This window comes from Elaeis guineensis, chromosome 4, assembly GCF_000442705.2.
Source record: "Elaeis guineensis isolate ETL-2024a chromosome 4, EG11, whole genome shotgun sequence".
Classification (NCBI taxonomy): Eukaryota; Viridiplantae; Streptophyta; class Magnoliopsida; order Arecales; family Arecaceae; genus Elaeis; species Elaeis guineensis.
Genome location: NC_025996.2, coordinates 102,914,543 through 102,941,864, shown reverse-complemented (window position 1 = coordinate 102,941,864; position 27,322 = coordinate 102,914,543). Strand labels below are relative to the sequence as shown.

Here is a 27,322-nt window from a genome sequence, read left to right as displayed (position 1 = left end):
AAGGATAAAAATAAATCCCAACACACTCTTACTGTCATCGTGATCAGACTAAAAATTAGAGTCTGTAAACCCTATAAGTCTCAAATCCGATTCATCAAAACAAGCTACTGGTCCTTAGTATTTCTTAAATACTTCAGGATGGTTTTAACAACCTTCCAGTGATTCTCCACTAGATCAGATTAGTATCTACTCACTACCCCTAGTGAGTATGCCACATCTGATCGTGTACATGTCATGGCGTACATGATAGATCCCACTGCCGAAGCATATGAAATTCTACTCATACGCTCTCTCTCTTGAGGTGTTGTCGGACAATCCCTCTTCGAGAGAAAAATTTCATGGCCTATCGGTAGATAGTCTTTCTTAGAATTCTCCATGCTGAATCTCTTCAGCATAGTATCAATGTACGTGGACTGGGATAAGCCAAGCAACCTTTTAGATCTATTCCTATAGATCCTCATCCCTAGGATGTAGGAAGCTTCTCTGAGATCCTTCATGGAGAATTGTGACGACAGCCAAATCTTTATTTCTGTAATGCAGGATATCATTCCTGATTAAGAGAATGTCATCCACATACAATACAAAAAATACTACTACTGGACCATTAGCCCACTTATAAATGCAGGGCTCTTCTCCGTTCTTAATGAAGCCATATGTCTTGATCATCCTATCAAAATGTATGTTTCAACTCTGAGATGCCTGCTTAAGTTCATAAATGGACCTCTATAGCCTACACACCTTAGACTCATCTGTGGATGTGAACCCTTCAGGTTGTATCATATACACCTCTTCGTCCAGCTCTCCATTTAGGAAAGCATTTTCACATTCATCTGTCAGATTTCATAGTCCAGATCGACAGCTATCGCAAGTATAATCAAAATGGATTTGAGCATTGCCACAGGAGAAAACGTCTCGTCATAGTCTATACCATAACGTTGATGATATCCCTTGGCAACCAGACAGGCTTTATAGGTCTCTACCTTTCTGTCTGCACCCCTCTTCCTCTTGAAGATCCACTTACACCCTTTGGGTTTTACTCCTTCGGGTGGGTCAACCAATGTCCACACATCATTGACCTTCATGGACTCCATTTCTCAGAGTCAAGTCTCTGCATTGCATCCATGTAGGTGATCAGATCCTTATCATTTTCATCAAGTTCGACAGGATCGCAGTCTCAGATCAAAAAACCATAGTATCTATTCGATTGACGTGGTACTCTACCAGATCGCCTTAAGGGTGCAGGAACAATGGGCTCCGGATCTGATCTAACCAAATCTAGTTCAAGTTCAGCAACTTGTGTCGATTTTTTCACCTGCCAAATTTTTTCAAGTTCGACTTTAGAGGCAACAGTCCCTTCACCAAGGAACTCTTTTTCCAAAAAGATTGCCTTAAGACTGACAAACACTTTTTGCTCATCAGCTAGGTAGAAATAATACCCTTTGGTCTCTTTTGGGTACCCTATGAAATAACACTTGTCAGACCTAGGTCAAAGCTTGTCCGTAATTAAATGTTTAACATAAGCCGGACATCCCCAAATCCTAAGGTGCAAGAGAACTGACTTACGTCCTATCCATATCTCATATGGCATTTTGGTTACAGACTTACTTGGAACCCTATTTAGAAGGTAACAAGCCGATTCGAGCACATATCCCCAGAGGAAGATCGGCAGACCAGCAAACCCCATCATGGATCGAACCATATCCAACAAGGTCCGATTTCTCCTTTCAGACACACCATTATGGTGTGGTGTTCCAAGAGGAGTCCACTGAGAGAGAATCCCATTCTCCTCAAGATATGTCAGAAACTCATTGGAAAGGTATTCACCTCCTCGATCAGATCGAAGAGTTTTAATATACTTTTCAATTTATTTTTCTACCTCATTTCGAAATAGTTTGAACATTTCAAACGACTCTGACTTATGCTTCATTAGGTAGACATACTCATACCTCGATAGGTCGTCTGTGAAGGTTATGAAGTAGAAATATCCACCTCTTGCACTTGAGCTCATGGGTCCACATACATCAGAATGTACCAGACCCAAGAGTTCACTGGCTCACTCATCTTTTTCACTAAAAGATGACTTGGTCATCTTTCCAAGAAGATAGGACTCACAGGTTAGAAGTGATTCACAATCACCAACTTCAAGAATTTCTTCTTGAGCCAACCTGTTTATCCTGTTCTTATTGATATGACCTAGCCTATAGTGCCAAAGATAGACTTCTGACACATTATCTATTCTAGGGCATTTACCGGAGGTTTGAACTACATTTACAGGCTGTGATAGTAAGTAAATTCCATTATTTAGTTGTCCAACAAACATTGTAACACCATTCAAAATGATATTGTAAATATTTCTTTTTATTAAAAATTTATAACCGTACATGGCCAAAAGGTCTACAGAAATAATATTTAATAAAAAGCTTGGACAATAGTGACATTCACTCAAAATTACATTACGAGAGTTGATTACAAGGTTCATGATTTCTAAAGCTAGAACTGAAACTTTGCTTCCATCTCCAACGTTCAGGAATCTCTCGCCTTCATCAAATATCCTACTGACCTGCAGACCCTGCATCGAATTACAGATATGATAAGGACTTTCGGTATCCAATACCCAGGCAGTAGTACATATATGAAAAAGTTGTAAGGTATTATCATATAATTACCTTGCTTCTTCTTTGGCCTGTTCGGGTCTAGGGAGGCAATGTATAGAGGACAGTTCCTCTTCCAGTGCCCCTGCTTCTTACAAAAGAAGTACTCCACCTGGCTCTGGTCGGGCTTGCGCTTCTTGGTCTGACCCTGTGCAGACGTCCCAGCATGCGGCTGCACCTTCTTGTTCTTCTTCTTCTTGTTCTTCTTCCCTTTCTTAAAGGGTCGACGACCAGAAGAAGACCCTCCCACAACATTCACCGACTCTTTATGGAGTTTGTGATCCTTCTCAAAGTTCTGCAGTAACTCCAACAAGCCGTGGTAGTTCACTGCAGGCTTTGTCATCCAAAAATGAGTAAGAAAGGAGAGGAAGGACTTGGGCAAAGAATTAAGGATCGCATCCTTAGCGAGCTGCTCGTGCAAGGGAAAGTCCAATTTACTTAGGCGCTCAATCATTTCGATCATGGACAGTACATGATCGATGACTGAGGCCCCATCCCTTATCTGAGCATTGAAAATGGCATAACTAGTTTTGTGACTTTCAACGTCGTCAGGCGTGCTAAAGGAGTCGTTCAACATTTGAAGCATCTCCTGCGGTTGGACGTTCTCGAACCTGCAGCTGAACTCATCATTCATTGCCGTCAGCATTATGCACCGAACGGTGGTGCGGTCATTGAGCCACTTCTGGTAAGTGTCTCGGACCGCTCCTCTAGCATTCGAGACTGGCTCCTCAGGTGCCGGATCTATTACTACATAAAGGATCCATTCATGCTCAAAGATGATTTTTAATTTTCGATACCAGCTATCGAAATTAGGTCCCATGAGCTTGTCATTATCTAATAATGACCAGAGCGACAGGATAGTGGCCATAGCTGCATAAAGAAAAATCAGATCTTTATTAGTATATAAATTATTAATACTAAAGACTTGGACTTTAGTCTAAAGTTTCTCCTAGTATTTTTACGAACTGGTAGCCTCAACCTCCAATTCAAAGAATTACTTTAATTCCTTAGTGGGTACTAGAATCCACACAGACCACACACGAGCCCAACTTTGGTTGGTCAACCTATGTGCATCTATGGGTAGGTTCATAACCAGTTGTTTCTCTAAACAACTTCTAGTAATTAATTTTGCCCCAGAACCTAATCAGTAGGCTTTGGCCTCCACTGAAAAGATCTGGTTAGGTCCAACCATTAACATGACTTGATTTGGTGAATCAGACAAAAAATGATCAGATCTGACTTTGGCCGGCCAACCTGACCACCATCAGAAAGACTCAACCAAATGATCATACTATGAATGATAATTCCATTAGTCAATAAGCACCAGGCCTTTGGGCCTCCAATGATTATTAAACTAATGGACTCATTATCACTCACTTAATGGGAAGCAATGACTTAGTTATCACTCTAACTTAATCATTTTTAGAGACCTAATATTTTTTAAAGATTTTATTAAAGGATAGAAGAGAAGAAATTAACCAACCAATTTCAATCCTCCCACTGACTTCACCAAGTCAGATTAAAAAGGATTTAATTAAAGCCGACATTAGGAGTACCTAAATCAGTCACACTAATTTATCTAATGACATGGGTGAGCCCTAATCACCAAGTGATCTAATCAAAACCTAACTCACCAGGTTAGCCAGGTAAGTGAGATCAATGGTGGGGATATGCCATTAACTCGTCAGAGATCGAATCAATGCGAATAGCTCCCACTTAAAAACCACTAGTCAGACTACCAAACTTACCTTAGACACCAACCGGTTCATTAGTTTTAATTTGATCAACTTAGTAAATAGGGTTCCACTGCGTAGCCATGAATTAAGTCCATCTTGGTCTAGTTAAAGACATGGACCCATTCAACTACAACTATTACAGTTGAGTCTAGAGTATCCTTGACCTAATCTAATTCAACTTTTGATTAGATTTGATCAATTACTCTAATTTAGTCCATTTCTTTAAGCTAACTATAGGTCTAACCCAATTATGGACCTAATCCATCTAACCCATTGACCCACAAGTTTATGCAATTGTCTTAGGTCTTAATTCACAATTCTAGACCAACTAGACAACACTTAATTCTTTTAATTAAGTATTTGGACTGATGGGTCAGGGTTTGGCTTTTCGAAAATAATTTTCAAATTTGAAAGGTTTTATTTTTTGTTCACCAAATGTGTTGACTCATTTCACAAATAGATCAGCACATTTCATAAACAGCAATCCTATTGCTAATTACATAACAGAAAATAACTCAATCAAAATAAATCATGAATATTCCTTTAGATCTAATCTAACACATTCATGATAAATTTTACAATTGAACCTTTACAATTAATTCCTTTCGCTACTTTATCTGCATGGGATATAATCACATCGGCACCCCTACCGTCATAGGAGAACCCCATCGAATGGGAGAAGAGGGCCTTTAAACCATACTTTTCTCCTATGACCGGATGACCATGGCAACCAACCCAATTAGACTACTTGCTACTTGGATCAAGTATATCTAAATATACCAATTTCAAATTTTAAATTTCAAATTTTAAATTTCAAATTTTAAATTTTGAATTTTGAATTTTAAATTTCAAATAAATTTCAAATTTTAAATTTTAAATTTTTGAATTTCAAATTTTGAATTTTAAATTTTGAATTTCAAATTTAAAATTTCAAACAAATTTCAAATTTCAAATTTCAAAATTTAAATTTTAAATTTTTGAAATTTGAATTTTAAATTTCAAATTTTGAATTTCAAATTTTTGAATTTTGAATTTCGAATAAATTTCAAAATTCAAATTTTAAATTTTAAATTTAAACTTTTAGATTACAACTTAATCTACGCATGCAAATGTATATCATATTTTAGAACCCACTTTGATACCATTTGTAGGAAAAACGGTACAGGGGTAAAACGGTAATTTTAAAAATTTTTCAAAATTATAATTTTATAATGAAATTTATTAATTAATCTAATTAATTAATATATATTAACCCTACACAAAGATCTAAATATGATATATATAGCATGTATTTAAATTTAAAATTTAAACTTCTACAGTAAATATTTGACTATTATGTGTTCAGAACACATTACCTTTGTGTGGATAGTCGATCGCCGTAATCTGATCATCGTCGGGAGGGTCTGATTGTTGCAATATAGCCATATAGTGTGTCTGACCTCTGCAGATCATCCACACAAAGCTTCCGATCTGATCGGCTCCTCATGAATGCTAGTTCGTTGTAGAACCCTTTTGACGGCCGATGCTGATCGAACTCCTTTGATCTTGATCTGCCGACTCTTCAGATACTTTGGAACATCAGCAGATGTAGTAGAGAGGTTGATGAAGCTCTTCCTCAAGTTTGGTGGGCTCACGACACTCGTAGCTCACTTTCTCACTTCCCAAACCCCAGGCAGAAACCCTAGAGTACTCACTGAAAACCCTACGCCCACTTTTGTTTCTTTTCTTTTCTTTTCTCTTGGAAGTTTTTGAACTTCCAACTTGCGCACAAGGCTTCCTCACGCCCACTATTCTCTCTCAGAAAAATTCTACACACGCCCCACCTTTTCTTCTCTTTTAAAACAGAGCAAGACGTGTCTTATCCACGTGAGAGGATAAAGATAGGTGGTTGCTCACTTGAATTCAAATCGAATTTGAATTCAAATGCAAACCAACTCATCCTTATCCACTCTGGACAAGAGAAGAGAGGAGGCATGGGTTCTTTGTGCGTGGAGAGTTTACATGAGAAACTCTTTCTCGTATAGATTACATGGCGCACAAGATAAGGTGGGTGGCGCATGGATTAGTTGCCCATTCAAATTCAAACATCCTTTGAATTTGAATGGCCAACAATCCAATCATTATCTAGATAAATGGCACACAAGGGAGGGCGTGGGAAGGCTTCTGTGTGGGAGAAAATTTATGAGAAATTATTTCTCGTGAATTCAAATGGGCACAGATAAGTGAGGTGGCACAGGGAGATGAGGTCAAAGTGGTTTCAACCTAATTGAGCCAACCTAATCAAAATAGGTTAGGCATAATTAAACTAAGTTAAACCCAACTTAATTAGGCTTAATTAGGCTCAATAAAATTCTAATCAAATCAGAAATTGACTAAGCCCAATCCCTGATCAAATCAGGGACCAAACCACTTCGGCGATTAGGTCAACTCTTAACCTAATCGGGTCAAACCCAACTGAATCCAATTCAATTGGACTTGATCCAAAATTAATTACTCAATCAAATTGAGTTAATTAACGATCAAATCACTAATTAAACTTCTCATAAATACTGAGTTCAAATTCGATGGGCAATCGGACATCAAAGTCCATCGATATGAAACCCTGATCAAAAAGTCCCAAACCAGTGGGACTCTTGACCTCGGTACCCAAAATGTGTGGTACTCATGATCAGAGAATCCTGATTCTCGATCACAGAGTCCCAGACACGTAGGACTCATAGTCCACGAGCATTAGGACTCTTCATCAGCCATCAGATTAGATAGGAACCTCTAATGTGTGTGACCCCGCAGGTTCGAACCTAAGCCGGTAGCACAGGAACCAATTCCTGTACTAATCGAAGTGACCATCTAGCAATGGTACCTGACATCCGGATAGGTCGAATAGTCACAATCGCAACACTCAGAACCTACGTGAATATGGTTACTGTATAATTCATCCCTTTTGACCCCTGTATTTAGAATGACTCAGGATTAAACTGTCAACCCTAATCAGATCATCCGAATCGTGCTCAACTCAAATAGTCCTGTGACTCCTCACTAGGACTACCCTGGCCAAGGTTTTGCTAAATTGAAACATGACTATACACAACTCCTGAACTAGAGTGGTCAATCCCTTCTTGACACATGCACCGATAAGTCAAGTACTTTACTACACCCAGCAACCTTCCGTCACTGAATTAGAAATTCAGGTAGTCCAGTACCTAAGTGTAGTGAGTTTCTTACAAGTCACCGTGGTGGTCTCAGGTCGGAGGGATATTTATACCCATATCCCATCGACGCAAATCTTGACAGCAGAAATAGCTCCGGAGTTGGTCACGTTCAGTGCAGATGTACCCTTACATCTCACCTGTATGCCATACCAGTATCTCCACACTCCTTGGTTAAGAGGACAACCAACCCATATGGCACACAACGACCTATGCTTGATAAATGTTGTCATCCTTGGTAACAACGTATCATTTGGTCACGAACAGGTTTAAGAACTAAACGACAAATCCTCCTTTGTCGAGTCTAAATAGTCCTAAGGACTTCACTACAACACAGGAGTTCATTAGAAGATGAAATAATTTGTGATGAAAAATACCAAAATAATTTTTATTTATTTATAATTCATATACTAATATAAGAAAAAGTACAATCGTCAACAGGCTGATGATTGGCTTTGGGATACTATTCCCAACAGTTGGTGCATGAGAGGAGGAAAGAGTCCTTGTGAAGAGGGACTCTTTCAAACAAAGGAGATAAACTTAAACCACTTTCCATAATTAACCAAATCTCTTTCCATATTGAACCAAATCAAATCTGATTCAAATCTCTAGAATAAGTGGTGTGAGATAATATTTCTTAGATATGGATATCTCATAAAAATTATTTGAAATTAAATTAGTGGCGTGGGCTTGAAGTTTCTTAGGTGGGGCAAGGGAGGATTTGGAATCCTAGTCTAACTAGGATTCTTATGTAGATTAGGTCAAGCTCTTTGAACCCAATCCAAATTAATTACAACCTAATTAATGCTGATCCTAGTCCAACTAGAAGTCCAATTAAATCAGATTAAACCATATTTAATTTTGATTTAAATCCTAACTTAATTAGAAATTAGGTGCATACAAGTCCTAGTCAAACAGAGACTTGTTCTCCCTTGCAACTGACTTATCTAATAAACCAATTAGACTTAATCCAATTAAATCTAAACTAATTTTAATTGAATCAAATTCAATTAGACTTGATCTCAGCCCAATTGCTCAATCAGATTGAGCCAATTAGCAATTCAATTGCTAATCGATCCTCCTGCAACACTTACATTAGGTCAAACATCAATCACATTGATCATTTAACCTTTGAACGATTCTCAATCGTTGATTAACCATCTGATTAGGTTACAACCTCTTATGTGTATGACCCTATAGGTTCAAACCTAAGTCGATAGCATAGGAACCAATTCCTATACCAGTCGAAGTAACCATCTAGCAATGATTTTTGATGTCCAGATAGGTCGAATGTATGCAAAACAACATTCTAAGAACCCTGACCCATGGTTACTGTATAATTCATTCTTTTGACCAATAATATTCAAGATGACTTCGAGTATACTGTCAACACTCATACAAGTCATCTCTATTGTGTCTCAAAATTTTGCAAATCCCGTGACTCCTCACGAGGATTACCCAGGCCTAGGTTTTGCTAAATTGAAACACAGCGAGACATTCTCTTCCTGAAGTTAATCAGGAGTGGTCAATCACATCTTGACTCACACACCGACTTCATAAGTACTTGACTGTACCCAGAAACTTTTCGAACCTATATTAAAAATACAGACAGTCCGGCACCAAAGCACAATGAGTTGCTTGCAAGTCACCATGGTGATCTCAGGTCAGAGGGACACTTATATCCATTGGCTTTAGCTAGCTACTCTTGACAGTAGAGTGTTACATTGGTCACATTCAGTGTAGATGTACTCTTACATCTCACCTGGATGCCATACCAGTGTCTCCACACCATTTGGTTATGAGGACAACCAACGCATATGACATACAGCGACCTACACTTGATAAGTTATCATCCTTGTTAATAACTTATCATTTGATCGTGAATAATTTAAGAACCATCCGATAAATCTTTATCGATTGATTGTGGTTCTAAGGACTTCATCATAATTTAGGAGTTCATTTAAGGAAGATAGAACTTTTATGATGAACCTGCCAAATAACTATTATTAATATATAATTCATATACTAATTCCAATCATCTACCACTTAGATGATTGGCTTTAGGATACATTTTCTAACATGACTATGCTCGAGAGGGTAGCAGACCCCTCTTCGAGATTTCTATACTAAATACTTTCAGCATCCGATCTCTGTACTTTATCTGTGAAAATATAAGCATCCAATTGTATCTATCTCTATAGATCTTTAGGATGCTCATTTTATGTCTTTCATGGAGAAATCTATATTCAATCATATTTTAATCGATATCAGTATTGGACACTCCCACTGATCCTTTTGAAATCCATAATTCCTTATATCTGATCAAACAATTTGATCATATCATTGAAATGAATGTTCCAACTCCAAGGGTATTGTGATCTTTGTGATCACCTATCATAAGAAGTGAAATTCATAGGCTATTCCATATAGAAATCTTCAAAAGATCTCTACTCAAGAAAGCTATTTCACATCCTTTCTTGGAGTCGATGTCTCACATCACCTTGTTGTAGGTTCTGAGATCATCTCAATGTTCCCTATCTCCTATGAGAAATGATTTTCTCTACATCCTCTGTTAACCATACTCAAGTACCTTTCGAGAGGATTGGAGATCCTACTATGTGTATGAGATGGAGGAGGAATATATGTCTACTGGCTCATGATTAATATGTTCTTAAGGTCTCAAGGCTCCCTGCTCTTTAGAGACACTCTTAGAGCTTAACTTTTCTCCCATTGCTTCATCTTGGTTAAACAGTTTTCTAAGAAGATAGCATTGAGTCACAATCACATTATAATCCCATTAGAAAGTAATATCCCAAACTCTTTTAGGAAGAGTTTTATAGACCTATCCTCTAACATATCCACCTGCTATCCTAGACATAGGTTGGATATCCTTGAATCTCAAAATAATCAAGATTCAGTTCTCACCATGTCATATCTTATATGATGTGGTAGGAACATGTTTAGAGAGAACCCAATTTTATAGAAATAAAGCATATCCCTAAAAAAATATAAATAAATCAGTGAATTTCATTATAGACCAGATCATATCTCATATAGTCCCATGACTCTTCTTATCTCATTGAGCTGAGATTTACTAAGAGGGATCCAATACGAAACAATACCATTATATGAGATAATCGAAAATTTTCTTTCAATGGTATTGCATCCTCGATCTGATCGAAGTACCTTCAGAAATTTTTCGATTTGTTTCTCTACTTATATCTGAATTCTTTGAACCTTTCAAAAATTTTAGATTTGTATCTCATATACAAGGTAAAAATAACTCCTTGGTTAGCATATCACATGGGCTACACATATCAAATGTGTACAAGGATAAGTATCTCAGTGGTCCTTTTCTTCTTGTCCCACAAGAGTAGCTTGATCACATTTTCTCAAAGAGATGATGTATAAACTAGATTTGACTCAACAATCAATGAGCCCAAGCCTATATTTTTTCAGTTTGTTAATCATTTTTTCTCTAGTATGACTTAGCTATAGGTTCTATATATACTTTAAATTTTATCTCAATTTTGGATCTTTCAAATCCAATGACATTCGCTGATTGCTCAATTAAGTTCACATATGCATCAATATACAAATGATAGAGACTGTCTCTAAGAACTAAATCCAAATGATGATCGCAAAGGACAAATACGCATAGCCACAGCAGCAACTATTGTCCTATAGCCAATTCAAGAATTACTTCCTCAGCCCTCTACCTTTCCATCGACTCTACACTAGAGTCTGTAGCTCAACTAGGAGAAGAAAAAATCATATGGACAGTATTGAGCAATTTTGACATACCTACTCTAGGTATGTCTTTGTTTCTTTAAGCTCTCTAGGTATTTACCTCTAAACTCTTTCAAAGTTCCTTTGTTATCAATATTTTGACCAATTCAGATAAAGTACCATGATGCTCTTTCATATGGTAGTTTATCATAAACTATCTATATAAACTAATCAGGGATCACAGGATCAAATCCATAAGCAATTCCTTATGTATGATCATGTCGTGCCTTTTAAGCTCTTTATTGTCCTCAATCATTATCAAATAACGATCATAGATTGACTGCCCATCATACATCACATACGCTGTGTGACTCTGATCACCTCACAATACTTGTAGATGAATCAACATGTTATTGGTAGTGTACATGTACTCATGCATAGCACCTATCTTTATTGTCATTGTCCATCCACTCATCAAGTATAGCTCATTGACTATGAGTTGAATGAGTTGTTAACATTAGAATAATCTAGTAAAGAATATTGCTTAATTTTTTAAAATTAAAAATAATTCTTAAGTTTGTAAGTCAGTTTATGTACACAATTTTGATTAATCGGTTGATATCTAGGATTCAAACTAGTGGGTTGAAAGCTGACACAATGAACAACAGAGAGCAAAAATTCTAATTGAATATTTGTATTTATTTTATAATTTTACTTTAGAGACTTTTAGATGCAAAAAGAGACTCCCACTATTTTATCAGAACTCCCACACTCTCTGAGTGGAGAAACAAAAATCCTAAAATGACAATTGAGTTTCTAGTGGGTGCTGTGGTCCCACCGATGCCGTGCTCCACACCTAACAGTTATTGGTAACACGAATGAATACCGATGCATGGACAACTCTTTGCCCAGATGCTCCTCTAAGCATATTACAGCCACTTGGTCTCTGAGTCATGTGGGCTCACCTAACAGTTATTGCCCGCACTTCTTAGTTAAGTCAGACCCACCATTTACAAGCAGATGTAAAACTATCATTGGGTCCCTCACCTAACAGTTATTGGGCCCAACCCCATCTTTATCCCGTAGTAACTCTTTTCTAATAGAGTGATTGCATATTTTCGATGCAACTGAACCACTGTGATCAGCCAAGAACAATCAACGTCAGTAGCACGCCCGCACATCTACAACGATGGAAGACCGTGGACTTAATATTTTATGGAGAGATTTCGATTTAGGTCTCATCTAATTAGTCATAAGATTTAGATTTAGGTCTCATCTAATCAGTCATCATATGACTGATGTAATTGACATGGGCTAAATCAAACCATCAAGCAACCATATTTGTGACTCAATCTTTTAAATTGGCCAAGTAGAGATTGGTGGGGGTCCCCCCATTGCTTTCTTTAGACATCAATAAATTGGCCAGGTAAGTGAACGGAACCAATTAAATAACTACCTTTCAATTACTTGCCTTAGACACTAATTGGACAATTGATCAGAATTGGTTAGCTCAAATGAATCAGGCTCAAATCAACAAGCCAAATTAGGTCCATAGATTAATCAATTCTACATATGAGACTCAATCGATTTGATCAACAACAATAGTATGATTATTAACTTAATTGATCTAACTCAATTTAACACTTGACTCGATTTAATCAATTACTTAATTGAATTAGATCCATATGTCCCAAATCAAAAATCTTAGATATAATCCTATTACATGATCTAATTTTTTTTTTTTCATAACCAAAACCCTCATACACAGATACAAATTTTAGATTCTAAAATCATATTTCAGATCTAAATACTTTGCATGAAAGTAAGTATTAATATGAAAATAATTTTCAAGTTCTAACATACAAACATATATCACATATATGCATGTAAAATCAGATCTTAAACAAAATTTCAGATCTAAATATGATATCATATATCTTATATACTAATCATAGATTAAATTAAAATCAAATTTATGATCTAAATATGCAATCATATATCATATATATGAATCAAAATTTAGATCACAAAAAAATTCAAGTTTCATGCATGTATCTATTTCACATGAACTAAAACTCTTTCTAGATCAATTTTCAAATTTATGCATGTATCAATATATCAACTATATATTCTAGAATTAAATTTAAAATTAAATTTTAGATTTGAAGATCCATCCATACATCTCATGTATCAAAAAAAATTAATTTTGAAACTTTTTTAAAAATATGTATATTAAAATTCAGCATATAAAAACCCATGGCTCTGATACCACTGTTGGATTTTGAGGTTTGGTGCATGCATATGTGTTTCAAAACTTTTATTTTTTAAATACTGCAGTAGAGAATAAGATTAAAACACTTTTAATCTAAATTTTGTATGCATAAAAATATAAAATCACATGGATCTATTTCATATGTTGAAATTGATATATACTAAAATTCAGATTGTGATCAAACACATACCTATTTCGCAATTTCTTTCTTCAAAATTGGATCTGAAAGAGACGAGGCTCTTTGTTAGCCGCACAAGTATCCAACCTCTATGAGTATCCACTCAGGATCAGTCTGAAACAGTCCTCTATAATCTAAATTTTGGTTCTCCAAAATTCAGCCTGTTGAATCTGAACGAAGCATGGATCACGATCAACACTTGATCTTTCTTCTTGATCTTCTTCTTCTTCTCTTCTCTAGAGTTTCTCCTTGCAATGTGCTGCTATCAGATATTAGAAACCAGCAAAAAAGAGGTACCCAAACTCCTTTGGGTATGGAACTCCTTGGGACGCGCGTCCCAAGGAAGGGGTGTATAGAACACCGAAGAGAAGAGAAAAGGAGAGGAAGAGAGGGCATGGGGAGAGCCTTTGGGTGTGAGGAGCTGCTGATTTTGATATTCTAGGGATCTTAAAGGAGGTCCCTTTAAATAGGTATAAGGATTGAATCCTATTCAATCTTATAATACAAGTCCTACTTGCATTATGATTCCTATTAACTTAAGTTATCCAACTTACATTAGGAAGCCCATTAGGCGCCAACTATTAGAGCCCTTGCATCTATAATTAGACACCCTTTTTTACACCCAAAAGATACCCCATATGAAAATCAAAAGCCCTCTAATTAATGGAGATGTCCAAATTGATCAAATCAAAGTGGCGCCCCATAATAACTATCAAGGAGATTCATAAGGGACTTGCACTCTTAATTTATATGATCCATAACCTTAGATACCCAACAATTGGAGTCTCATGAATCTTATTCATATAGGTTATTAGCAAGTAATTAAGTTAGAATTAACTTATCAAATAAGTAATCCTAACGGAAAGAGGAATTGGGTCCAACCATTTGCTAGCAAGGTTACCATGAACCCAATAGATTTCTCTAAACCCAATTGACACTTCATAAGCTCAATTACTTATTCCAGGCCTAATCCCTTTGTTGTGTGACCTCATAGGTTCAATTTTATTTGGTAGTGAGACATACATGATCTCTATTATCATATCATTGAAACTCTTTTCAATGGATCGAAATAATTTTACTCTAACTCAACAAGGATTGTCGATCCAGAACAACCCTAGTGAACTCTCATAATCCACTAGTGACACCTAGCAGTATATAGTGACAACCCAGTAGAACTGAAATGAACCTCTAGGTGTAGTTAACATATAATTCAATCCCTCTATCGTGAGTCCCGATTAGATGGCAGGTCATGGATAAATCGTCAAACCTCAACATCGGTCATATGATAGATTCAATCAGCTTAAGTCCATATGTGATTCTATGAAATTTTTTTTCCATCAATCACACTACTATGGCCATAGACTTAAGGACTCAACCTCTTAAATCTCATAGGACTACTCTCTCCTGCTAGGATCGATAGATCCCATCTTGATGCACACCCCACTCCTATAGTGGACCAACAATCATCAATATCTACTACAAGGGCTCCTTGAGACCCATGTTGATGTGTCAGTCAAACTCCAATAGCCTCACTGTGAGTAGTAGTGTCATTTCAGATCAAAGGACCAGTCATACAACTACAGCATCGAGAAAGTCACTAACGAGTGAGTAGACATCCATGTGACTTCTCGTGTTATCACGCTCAGTGCTAGTTGTTCTTTAACAACCACCTGCACTCTCACTCCAGTGTTTCTACACTGCAGACTCGAAACCCATCTGTCTGAAGGAAGCGATCCATGCACTGATCTATCTAAATCAATCACCATTCCCATGATGATCTTATGACCAGGAGCAATTTAGGAATCAATTATCAATGATATATGCCTTAAATTCTTAACTCTTTGAAAATATATGTCATCTTGTTAATCCCTTGGATGATTCATGGATACATAGACATGAATGGTAATATAGCTACCCAATAAGTATAAAATCATATCCTAGAGATATGAAATGTACCAGTTAAGATTGACTTCTAGGGCATACATTCAACACGTATGTGTTCATCCTGTATGGTAGAGCAGTAAGTTGGAAGAGTTCCAAATAGCAAACTGTTGTTGACTTAGTCACTGAGGCTGAATATATTGCTGTTAGTGAGGTTGTTAAGGAGGCCGTCTGGATGAAGAAATTCATCTCAGAATTAGATGTGATTTCAGGGATTGAACAACCAGTGCCCCTTTATTATGACAATATTGGAGCAGTTACTCAAGCCAAGGAACCAAGATCTCATCATAAATCCAAGTACATCCTAAAATAATTCTACCTCATTCGGACAATAGTCGAAAGACGTGATGTGATCATGGAGCGAGTTGATACCAAGAATAATACAGCAGTCCCATTTACTAAGGTATTGTCACTGCAGCAGTTTGACCACCACCTTGATTGCATGGGCATCAAGTATAAAAGCGATTGACTTTAGTGCAAATGGAAGATTGAAAGAATAATACCCTACAAGCCAATCGCATATGGGATGTGATCGGATGTTTTCTATAATTTATCTTTTAAACTCATGTAATTGACATTGTTATTTAATAAAATAGGCTTCTCGTTTCATTTTATACTGCATCTTATTATTATTTTTAAGATTATAATGAATCCCATAGATCTAGACAATGATTTTAGGGCCATGATGAGATCATGCTAGTGAGACCTAAATCCTTGATAGTCATGACCTAAAATATTTTCAATTATTGATTCATTGAGTCGGAGATCAATGATACCGGTAAGACTGGCATGTCTTATGTATGCTTAATGATGAGAGAGATTGATCTCACAACCACTTGTGTTGTGACACTAATACAAAGATATGGGTGCTCATTAGAAAATGAGCTCACTGAATAGACCTATGAGAGAATATTTGATGGAGTCTTATTTACATGTCAGCTGATGGTTCTCTAGTGGGAGTTCTGTAAGTGATCCTTTGACATGAGATCGCCATGGTACCTTGTGTACATGAATCCATATTTTGGTTCACTTCTTAACTTGATTCTCTGATCATTATATGGAGTGTTCTAGATGTGGTGAAGTGTGCATGGAGGTTGTGAGTGATCAATAAGGGATCAGTCACTCTTAATAAAGAGAGCGAACATCCTATGTGATCTCATAGGTTGATGATTCTAAAGTCTTTGGCCAAAGCAGGATGATAATTAGAAAGGAATTTTTAATGTATCATCAACTGAATCATTACCTTCTGATCGAGATATATTTAGATAAGTAATTGAATTTGATATGTTTTCATGCCTACAGCTCATCTGAGATGTTGTTTGACTGAAGGATTGAATTATATGATAATTTGCCACTGAAGGGTATTTTAGTAATTTCTATCAAAATTTCAAATCTTTCGAATAGTCATGACACATTGTTAGACATCAATCTTAACTTGTAGACTCATCAGAATTAAAAGATTTTAATTCGAGAATTAATTAGGAAGAGTCCTAGTTGATTGGGACTCTTGAGCTGACCTAATCTGATCGGATTAAGGTTAGGTTAAGAGTTTGCATCCACTGCTAACTAGATTTGAAACCCAATGGGTCATACATTTTAGGATTTGATCTTAGTCTAATTTAATTTGGATTTAATGTAAATCCTAGGGGTTAATTTGATATATTAGTATATTATGTTAAACTAAGTTCCTAATTAGGTTAAGTTCAAAGTATTTGAGCTAAAGTAGACCTATTGTCTTTGACCTGATTGGATTGGGTCAATTTTAATTGGACTCTTATCCAACTTAGAAGTATTTCAAGTATGGAATGAGACCTCCATACCCACCAAGTTCCACGCACAAAAATAATTGCCACCCACCCTTTATTGCGTTGAGAAGTAGAAGAGTCTTTCTTTATGAAGACTCTTATCCATCTCCTCGTTTTCTTCCGATTTCTTAATTATCACACGCTGATTTTTTATGAGGGATTTATGAGGCACAGAAGAGGAGGAATCCTTTTATGTGAAGGCTCTTCTGCACCACTTAATATTACGGAGAATAAATTCTCTGCGTGAAGACTTGGAGTGCCAAGAGTTGGTGCCCCTTGATGCTTCTTCCCATCCCTTCTGGCCTATTTATATGGGAAATCCTATATGGACTAGGTGTTGGATTTTGGATGAAAATCAGAGCTATTTGGCATGTGATAAGGGAGAAAAAATATGAAAAAAAATTGAGAAAGATAAAAAAAATTGAAAGGAAAAAGAATAAGAAGGGTGGTGAAAAAAATAGCAAGTATTGCTAGTTTGTCCTAGAGTTTGATTTTTCCATATGTTGGAATATAAAATCAAATTCTAGGTTGTGAGACTTCTGGAGAGAATTTTCTTGGTGTGATCCTGATGGCAAAATCGAAGGGAACTAGGTATTGGTGTGATCGTACTTCAAGTTCGAAGCCGGCAGTATTCTTGTTAAGAAAAAGCTGTGGCAGCGCACCGGTTAGAAAGAACCTTGACCAACTTTCATGTGGATCATCATTGGAGGATTTCTATTTTGAAGTCTTGTGGAGATCACCATCTTATCATACTGTTCGTTTGAGGAAGTATAAATTTCTATCTCATTATATGCTTGATTTTATTTTGTTGGATATCTACAAGGTGATTTTAGGATTTGAGTTTCGGTTCGACAGTTTTAATCGTTAAAGCTTTCAATATGCATATTTTTAAAATTTTAAAATTTTTTTTTTATTACAGGACCGGAACCCAACATAATCTAATAACCAATGGGCACATGCTCCTAGATTTAGCACTTCAACTCATTTGAATCTGATAACAGTGCAACGCAAGGACTCCAAAAAGTAAGCACTTAATGTGGCACTCAAGGAACCTTGTAGGTGCTAGATGGGACAAGCATTTGATATACCGAAGCGGGAAGCCTAGTGAGAGGCACATAGAGCTCCCATGTCAAAAAAACAGATGGCATCAGAATTTAACCTTGTACAAACACTATTGCAGGTAACAATCAACCCCATAATTATCTCCGAAGTACCTATTTTGACAAGGAAAATACAACATCCATATGTATGACTAAACAAGATGTGATTCATGGATGCACAAGAAAAAGTTACCGGCAACTCCAATAAAATTCATAGTTAATCAAATGCTTCATAGATGACAGCACAAATTTTTCTCACATTAACAGAAGCAATTGCATGGGGTTTGCCCTCAGATACCTGGTGGCATCTTGCTAGACTCAACTACCTCAGTATAGCTCTTATTTCCTTCAAGGAATAGCTTGACCTTTAACAAAATGAACATATTAGTCTATATATACCAAGATGAAGCAAAAATAATAGTTCCTCTATACTCATACCTCCCCTTCATCTATCTTAAGGTTCATTTCCATGCTGTCCTGGTTCTTTAGCAAGTGTTCAGCCTTAGCAAATGTATCTGTAGACTGAAGAGTGCAGAAATTTTTGAGTAAATTTAACACAAACTTATAATGGAAAAGAACAGATTGAGAACTATGAGTGGAAAAACACTAAATTTCCATGATTATTGGTGAAAGCTAGAGAATAAAATTGAAACAATATAATTAAACAAAGAAAAATGCAGAAAATATCATACTTACTGAATCCAATGAGACAGAGTACATGAAAGAACAGCATCAACTAATTTGATTCATTCGCCATGGTAGTGCATTCAAGAACTATATCAGGTTAAAGATTAAGTGGAATTTTACTTCCAATCTAACATGACTAGAGGATTGATCAAAACTTCAACTTCCGAAAGAACCTGGTATATCTTTACAAAATTCTCCAGAAATTAAAAAATTGCATTAAACTAACAAGTAACAAATATTGTTAAAATGATTTACAATCAATCAACAGAACTAATCAATGATCTGGATGCTGGTCACCAACGTGGACTTATGACCTACAATGACCTTGGTTCTTTGAAGTAAAGATTCCATTTTTTATAAATTTACAACTTAAAATGAACAATAAAGGAGGTTAAGATAATTCACTTTTACATTAAAAATTGAATGCCTGACTAAAGGAAACAAAGAATATATAAACAATTTAGGAGAATAGGCATGGAAAGAGACATGGTCAGTAATTTTCATATCATACATAACCCAAATCAGGTCAAAAGAATCCAGCGTGCAGGTCAATATATTGATGTATGTATTATTGTACCAAGTATGAACATGTTAAGATGTTGCTGTATCTTGTACTTTAATGGAATGGACATAAGAAGGCCGTTTTCTTTTATTTGACAAGTTCTGTGTCCTTCAATAGTGAGATCTCAGATAGCTAGAAGTGATTATAAATTTAGGTGCTCTTTAAAGTATATTAAGAGCAACACGCTGAGTTTGTTCTTTTGTCATTACTACTATGGAATTGATGATAAGCTTTAAACATGTGACTTATCACCATTCTTCATTGTAATTTCTGGAATCAATTTTTTCCTGATTACTCTATCAACAACAAGCCTTGAAATTTGAGAAATAAACCAGGCTACACTAGTTTGCCTTGAATTTCTCCAACTACCATGAGTGAGATAAAATGGCTGCTTTTCTCCAAATACTTGTCTTTCTACTTGCATAGCATGTGCATAAAACACGTTTCAGGCTTGATTCTCATTGTCTATTATTAGAGTTATTGAACCCCTAAGTAGATGATTGTAATTCTGTTGGGCCTTAGGGGTCAGGTAGAAAGCTTCCTTAAGAATATATTGATGTCAAATAACAAAACCATGATAAACACCAAGAGTTTGCTAAAATTTTTCCTTTGTTTCTTTGTCATCTATGTGAGCAAACTCTAATATGACATATTAAGGCAGCATAAGGCTCCAACTTTCCGCATTGCTAACATTTCTCACAGCCAATTGACCTGTTATAAATCCCATTTTCCACTGCATCCTCCATGGTGCTTCCAAATTTATACATTCAACCACGTTTTATTTTGAGAAAATTCAGTCAGGACAGTATAATTCTCCATTCAGTAGCAACAATATCGCTTTATTTCACGGCTTCTTAGATATAAATCATCACCCAGATCCACTCAAGATTCAAGTCATTAAGGGAGAAGTTCAAGTTCAATGAGTGCATTTATTCATCTGACATGGGGAAAAGGATTATTTATATAATTTTGAAAATTGAATAGAATACCATTGTAGAATAACAGATTACATACTAACCCTCAGTTGGTAAGGGAAGAAGCTCAGCATGAAATGTCTCCAGGGATAAAGACAGCTATCTCAAAGAACTGTTAAGAACTAACAAATGTAATGCAATTGTGTTTTGAAAATTGATCACTTTAAGCATAACATCTAATGAAAATCCCCTGAACATATAATGGGAAGACCAAGATCTGAATATGGAGAAACAAGAAAATAAAGCAATGGATGAAACTTAAACAGAAATCCTCTGAATGCTTAAATATCACTGGAGGACTAAACAAAGGATCTGGAAGCTATGATTTTCCTGACGACTGTAGTGAAACAAACAAAAAAAGAAAGAAAGAAGCCATAATAGATTCACAGGGAATGGTATAAGGAATAAACATTGACTTACTTTATGCAAATTAAGAATGAGAAGTAATCAACCCTAAAAGACGGAAAAAATTCTCGCATTGAAATAGAAATAATGAGTAATATCAGATTCAAGAAGACTTTTCCTGGCAGGAGAGTACCCTTATTCATAGATATACAAAGCATTAAAGTTTACAAACATGACAAAAGAATTCTCTGTGGTCACATTCCCAGCAACAAGAATGGTAACACTCAAAGTCAAGAATTTCATGATCTTTTTTTCTCTAGTTTATACATTTCTATGCTCAAGATGTTTGGAAGCTAAATAAGAATAATCAGACCATCATTATTTCAGATTTCAATCAAAAAGATTCAGACTAAGAAACATTAATGTCATACGTGTGCTCCAGGATCTTTACTGTCGATCATCAAGGGCTCATCGGAGCCCCATAATTTCTGGATTTCTTGCGCCCCGAAAACTCTCTCCAGATAAATCTTCATCTTGGCGCACTTCCAAGCCGTGTCCACCTTGTCCTTGATACACTTCCACAACTCCCTGTTGCTCGTTCTTGCTTCAGCCTATTGCAATCACCACAAGATCATTCCAAATAAGATCATGAAAAACAAAGCCCTAAAGAGGGAGAGAAGGGGGGGAAAGGAGATTGGAAGACAAAAGAATCCAAGAGACTTCGGGGAAGGAGAAAGAAACCTTGATTTCTTCGAGGTGTTTGTCGGTGTCAGCGAGGCGGTCTTCGAGATCAAAGATGAGATGCTTAAGGCGCCTGCGATCTTGCTGGCAGGCGAGGATCCTCCGTTGCATGACCGGCTGGAAGGTGGAGGTGCCGGAGGAGCAATCTGAAGGGAGATCCATATTGTGCTTGTGACTGTGGGGTTCAAGAAGAGGAGTCCAGGAATGTGAAAAGATGGAGAGAAGCTTAGAAACTAGAGAAACACTTCAACAAGAAGCTCTAAACGAAAGAACAGGAGAAGGGAAGACCGAGAGGGGGGGGGGAGGGGAGAGAGAGAGAGAGAGAGAGAGGAGCCACATGGAGGGAGGAGGGAGGATGGTTTTGAAAGGGGTTCCAGAATCCTTAATCGCCCCCGCGCCCATGAAATCCCGGAAGAGCCGTTAACACAATTCCGTTTGTTCCTACCTAGCGCGCTTAGCACACGGTCGGTTCCAACTAGAGCAGCAAACTGGGCATCATTCATTCGTGCATACTAGAAATTGACACGTGATATCTATCAAGTGACCAAGGAAAATTGTTTCAACCCAAGGTGGCATCTCAGTATTTATCACGCCACGCTTCAACTCTCAATTATTAGAGAAATCATACCTATGGCAATAGATCCGATTAGGTTGGTCAGTATCTATATCCATTCTATAATTAAAAATTCTATATCCATATCTATCCGTACCCATTTTGGATCAGATTGGGTTGAGTCAAAGAGTGGTGTCTAAGATAAGAGAAGTTGGATCAAATTGGATACGATAAAATTTATTATACAAATATTATAAAATAATTATAATTTTAAAATGAGTAATTTAGATTAAAATTATATTAGATCGAGTTCGGGATAGAATATATCATTACTATAAGACCCCCAATCCAGCAAAATTTCTATTGCATGAACCTTAGAGCATGGAAAATAAAAAAGCAAATAAAAGAAAAAAGAGAATAGCCAGCACCTGTGTTGTGTATGCCGGAAATATGGTGGAAAGGTGGGATGGGGGAGGCGAGTTCAAACAAGACTCATCTTCTTCCTTGAAGGAAGAAGATGAGTTTGAGCCGGATTCCAGTGCCCTAGGTCTATTTAACAACCCCTCCACCCTCCTTCCAATCCCAAGCCAAAGTTCACGGAGTTCACCATCGAATTGCTAAAATTTTCTTCTTGGAAGCCATCATCATGCCCACTAGAAATCAAGATTGGAAAGTCGCTGGAGTCCAAAGTAAGCCCCGGCCCTCTTTCTTTTCTATTTTCCCATTCTTCCAATAATGTTAGATAACACCGCTGGCTGCTGGTTTCATAGAAAATTAGGAAAAGAAAAATCTCCTATTTTTCCCTTGTTTCTGCCCCTTTTCTTTTTAATTTTTCTGTTGCTGATGGTCACCACTGACCACTGGTCTAGAACCTTAATTTGGGCTATGCCATTTCAGCCCCCACTGTTGTCAACCACAGTCATGCTGGTAGTGCTCCATGATTCGGAGAATAAACAGAGACTAGGAGGTCTCCTATTTTTGCCAAGAACCCACGGGAAGAAAAGAGGAAGAAGAAAAAAAAGAAAAAAAGGAAAAAAAAAGAAAAAAAAGAAAGAGAAAAATTTTCTCTCTCTCTTTCGCCTTCTCCTTCTTTCTCTCTTTCTCTCCCTAGAATTTTTTCTCTCTAGAATAGTCTCTCTAAGATTGATCGACTAAAGAATATTCTTTTAATCATTTTGATCGAGTTAGTGAAGGATTCTAAATGGCTTTCACTGGATAGCGTGCCGGCACCCACTTTAGCTAAACCCAAATTCAATCAGTTTGATCTATTTGATCTCTATGAAATCAATTGTATCTCAATCCAATTCTAATTAAATGAAATTATTTAATCAAATTGACTTAGGATCATTGAGCATCGTGTCAGTCTCCATCTTGATTTTTGTTGAATACTACTGATTTGATTATTCTTGATTGGATAAAATTAACATGATTAGACTGACCCAAACATAGGATTCGACAATCATTTATCATGTCTTCTTTGATTATTCATATCTTTTCTAATTATTGAACTCAATACTGTATAAGAGTATAGTTGTCTCGACCAAAAAAGTCTAACAGCGAGATATTGCGAAATCTTTATTGCCTAGCAAAACAACCCAAGGGAGGAAAGCATGAATTAGATTTTTAAAAATTTAAAATAATTATGTATTATTTTTATAAAATAGTGAAGTGAGTGAGAGCAGAAAATAATGCAATTAAGTAAGCTAAGATATGAAAGAAATATAAAGCAATATAAGAGGCAAGCAACACACAAACACAATAAATTTTATAGTAATTTGGTGTATTCCAGTACCTATATCCATTCTCTAAGAACTCTTTAAAAATTTTTACTATAATCTGTCTAAGATTATTGTCGAATAGTTTTCCATGCTCACTATCCAAAATCCAATTGATTTTATATGGGATCGCTAATCAAAACCTAATCCAAGCCAATCTCCTAGCCTACAATCTAATTACAATGCTTGGATGAGCTTATCCCCTAGCTTCAATCTCCAACTGAAGCTAGTTATAGAAGAAAGTTAGAAATAATAATAATAAAACTACAAAAGCTCTTTTAATGAGCAAAAAAATATCGATTAAGCTCGGAGAATCTTTTTTTGATGATGTTTTTCAAAGGTGAAGCTTGTCTTCTTGCTGAAAAGGCTCTTTTGATTTGATATTTGAGGTAGTTGAGAAATGAATGCACACTACTCAATGCTCTTGGCCTTTTTTTAGCAAATGTTTAATACTGTTTGAAAGGCCACAAAGTCATTTTTGACTGTTTGGATCCCAAATCGAGCCATTAAAAATATTTCTAAATTATTCTAAAAATTTTGCAAAACTAATCGTTAGGCTTCAAATAGACTTGGATAAGATTCAAGTCGACTCAAATATCCTTCAAGTCTACTCGATCAGTTTTGAGTCTACTAGAGCCAGAATTCCAAAAAGTACTATCTTCTATCATTTTTGAGAACTTCACTCAAACAATTCGAGTCGACCTGAGTAGTCTGCAAGTCCACTCGAATCCAGTGAGTCCATATGATTTTTTTGATTCTAAAAAATTACTTTTCTGTCATTCTTCATGGGAGTTGATTCTGATAGCACTTGAGTCGACTCGAGAGAATGCCCGCTGAAATATTTGCATGTCAGAACTCTTTTTTCTTCTATTTTTTAGCTCGAGTCCACTCAAATTCAACTTCAATCGACTTGAGCAGTCTTCAACTAAAAATTTCTAATTTTTTTCTATTTAAGAGATTTTTTGATCCCACCTTTTGGGATTCTCTTCCACCTTGATCTTTATATCCTTTCATAGCAAGAAGGCATCCAAATACTTTCCATGTGAGTTTTATTTATCCATTAAGAATCATCTTTGATGCTTTTATAATATTTGTGAAACATAGACTTTATGAAACTATTAGTTCTATTGTATATCTAAATATTTTATTATTTATCAAAATCAAACCCTGGGTTCAACAATCTCTCCCTTTTTGATGATGATAAAACTTTGAGTATATGAACAAATGATATAAATATGGCACCAAAAATAAGTTAAGTCAAGGTTGAGAAAAAAATATGAAACAAAATAGGGCATAGCAAAATCAGAGTATAATTTTTTTTTGATTTGAATTCTTGCTTCCTCTTAGTTTATGCTTATACAAACAATATTAGATCAATATAATATCATGTAAGCATTGGAGCAATATATAGAGGTATCAGAGCTATTATCAGAGTAATATATAAAAGTATCAGGGCTATCAGAATAGTGATATATAAGAGTATCAGAGCAATATTTACAAGTATTAGAGTCAATATATAAAGGTATCATGGCTCATATAAGTATCAGAGTCAATATATTTAAAGGTATCATGGCTCATATACATGGTCCTTACTCCCCCTTTTTGTCATCAATCAAGATATATGTGCATCATGAGATTAATAATAGATCATGAAAAATTAGAAACCTTAATTCATTAGATAGATTAAACATGAGTTTTACATTGTATCAAATAAAATGAATGTATTGCGCAAAACAGTAACAGTAGTACATCAAGATATAATAATCTTAATACATAAGTTCAATACATAAATACATCAGGAGTCAATACATGATCAGTCAATACATTAGAAGTCAATACATCAGCAAGGAGATAACCTAAATAGCCATAGAAAACTAGCTCTACTCATCATTAGAAGGGATCTCTAAGGTCTTAGATGAGCTAGCCCTAGAAGTGAAGGGTCCAATCCTCCAGCTCCTGGTCCTACTGGATGGACCAATTGAATGCAAAGCTGAGAACCCCACACCAGCCCTGGTATAGACTCTAAAGGGAGGTCGGGCCTGGCGGTAGAAGGCTAACTAAGATAGAGTGGATTGGGTAGGATGAGATATGGAAGCTCTGGCTGTGGTGATGGCTGCTGATGCTGCTACGTCTGCTACTACTGTTGGGACTGCTCCGGGAGCAGTCATTTGAATCATGCCGATAAACTGCCCTAGAGGTAAGTACAAATAAAATCTCATCCCATTGAGCTCAACCAAGTCCACGGATAGCTGATTGCATCTCAGAGCCTCTGGACTCGAAACTCCCCTTGAGCTTGGCAATCTCTCCGCCAAATCAGATAGATCAATTGATGCCTTAGATCTGGACTCTCTTTGCTCCATGGTAGTCAGTCTATCAAATATAGCTCTCATCTCGATCTAAAGTCCATTCATTCTGTCAAATAGAGCACTCACATTTGCACTCACTCTTGCAAATCAGATCAGCAACCTCTCAAGAAATATAGTATCATAAGCTGTTGGGTTAGGAGTGGAAGCCGCAAGAGGTGAAGCTGGTGGTACTAATGGAGATGCAAGTGATAAAGGAGCTAGGGCAGGTACAGATGAAGGTGGAGAGAAGGATGATGGTGTTGGAGCAGCAGGAGTAGAAGGCTCTCCAGCCTCTCCTGCTCTCCATCTCTTCTGATCTGAGACTTTTTTAACCCATCTAACCCTAACTAGCCTATAGCCCATTCTATTTAGAGTCTTGTCATCATATATGTCAAAGTGGCATAATTTCTTACAAGTCTCATTCTCCAAAGGAATTTTCACTTCTAAGAAGACTTGAGTGAGGGGCATACCATATGGTAAACACACTTTTTTCTTTACTATAGCCTCCCTCATCTGGTGCATCATAATCCAAGGAAGTTCAAAGGCATACCATGAACAATGCAGTACATAACCATAAGCTCTTTCTCAGAAATGAATGTTAAATGTATATCCTAGAAGCCAATATGACTGACACATTTGATAAATCTAGGATATAATTTTTACTTAATATATTGATTCGATAAATAAAAGGATAAGTTTATTTTTTATTCAAGTGTGATATG

General features: G+C 36.4%; 1 protein-coding gene across 1 annotated transcript; it reads right to left on the bottom strand.

Annotated features, from left to right (window-relative positions):
• Window positions 1-18,813: 18,813 nt before the first annotated feature.
• LOC140856993 (uncharacterized) lies at window positions 18,814-22,220 on the bottom strand. The gene is made up of 4 exons (XM_073255195.1): window positions 21,928-22,220; window positions 21,618-21,797; window positions 19,057-19,140; window positions 18,814-18,983 (listed from the first exon to the last, which is right to left on the bottom strand). The coding sequence occupies exons 1-4, from the start codon at window positions 22,087-22,089 to the stop codon at window positions 18,909-18,911; spliced, it is 501 nt and encodes a 166-aa protein (XP_073111296.1). The 5' UTR covers window positions 22,090-22,220; the 3' UTR covers window positions 18,814-18,908.
• Window positions 22,221-27,322: the final 5,102 nt, after the last annotated feature.

Coding starts and splice junctions, on each gene's coding strand:
- LOC140856993 (XM_073255195.1), bottom strand. CDS start 22,089: ATGGATCTCCCTTCAGATTGCTCCTCCGGCACCTCCACCTTCCAGCCG. Junction 21,798..21,927: donor AACACCTCGAAGAAATCAAG/GTTTCTTTCTCC, acceptor TGATTGCAATAG/GCTGAAGCAAGAACGAGCAA. Junction 18,984..19,056: donor TTAAGATAGATGAAGGGGAG/GTATGAGTATAG, acceptor ATTTTGTTAAAG/GTCAAGCTATTCCTTGAAGG.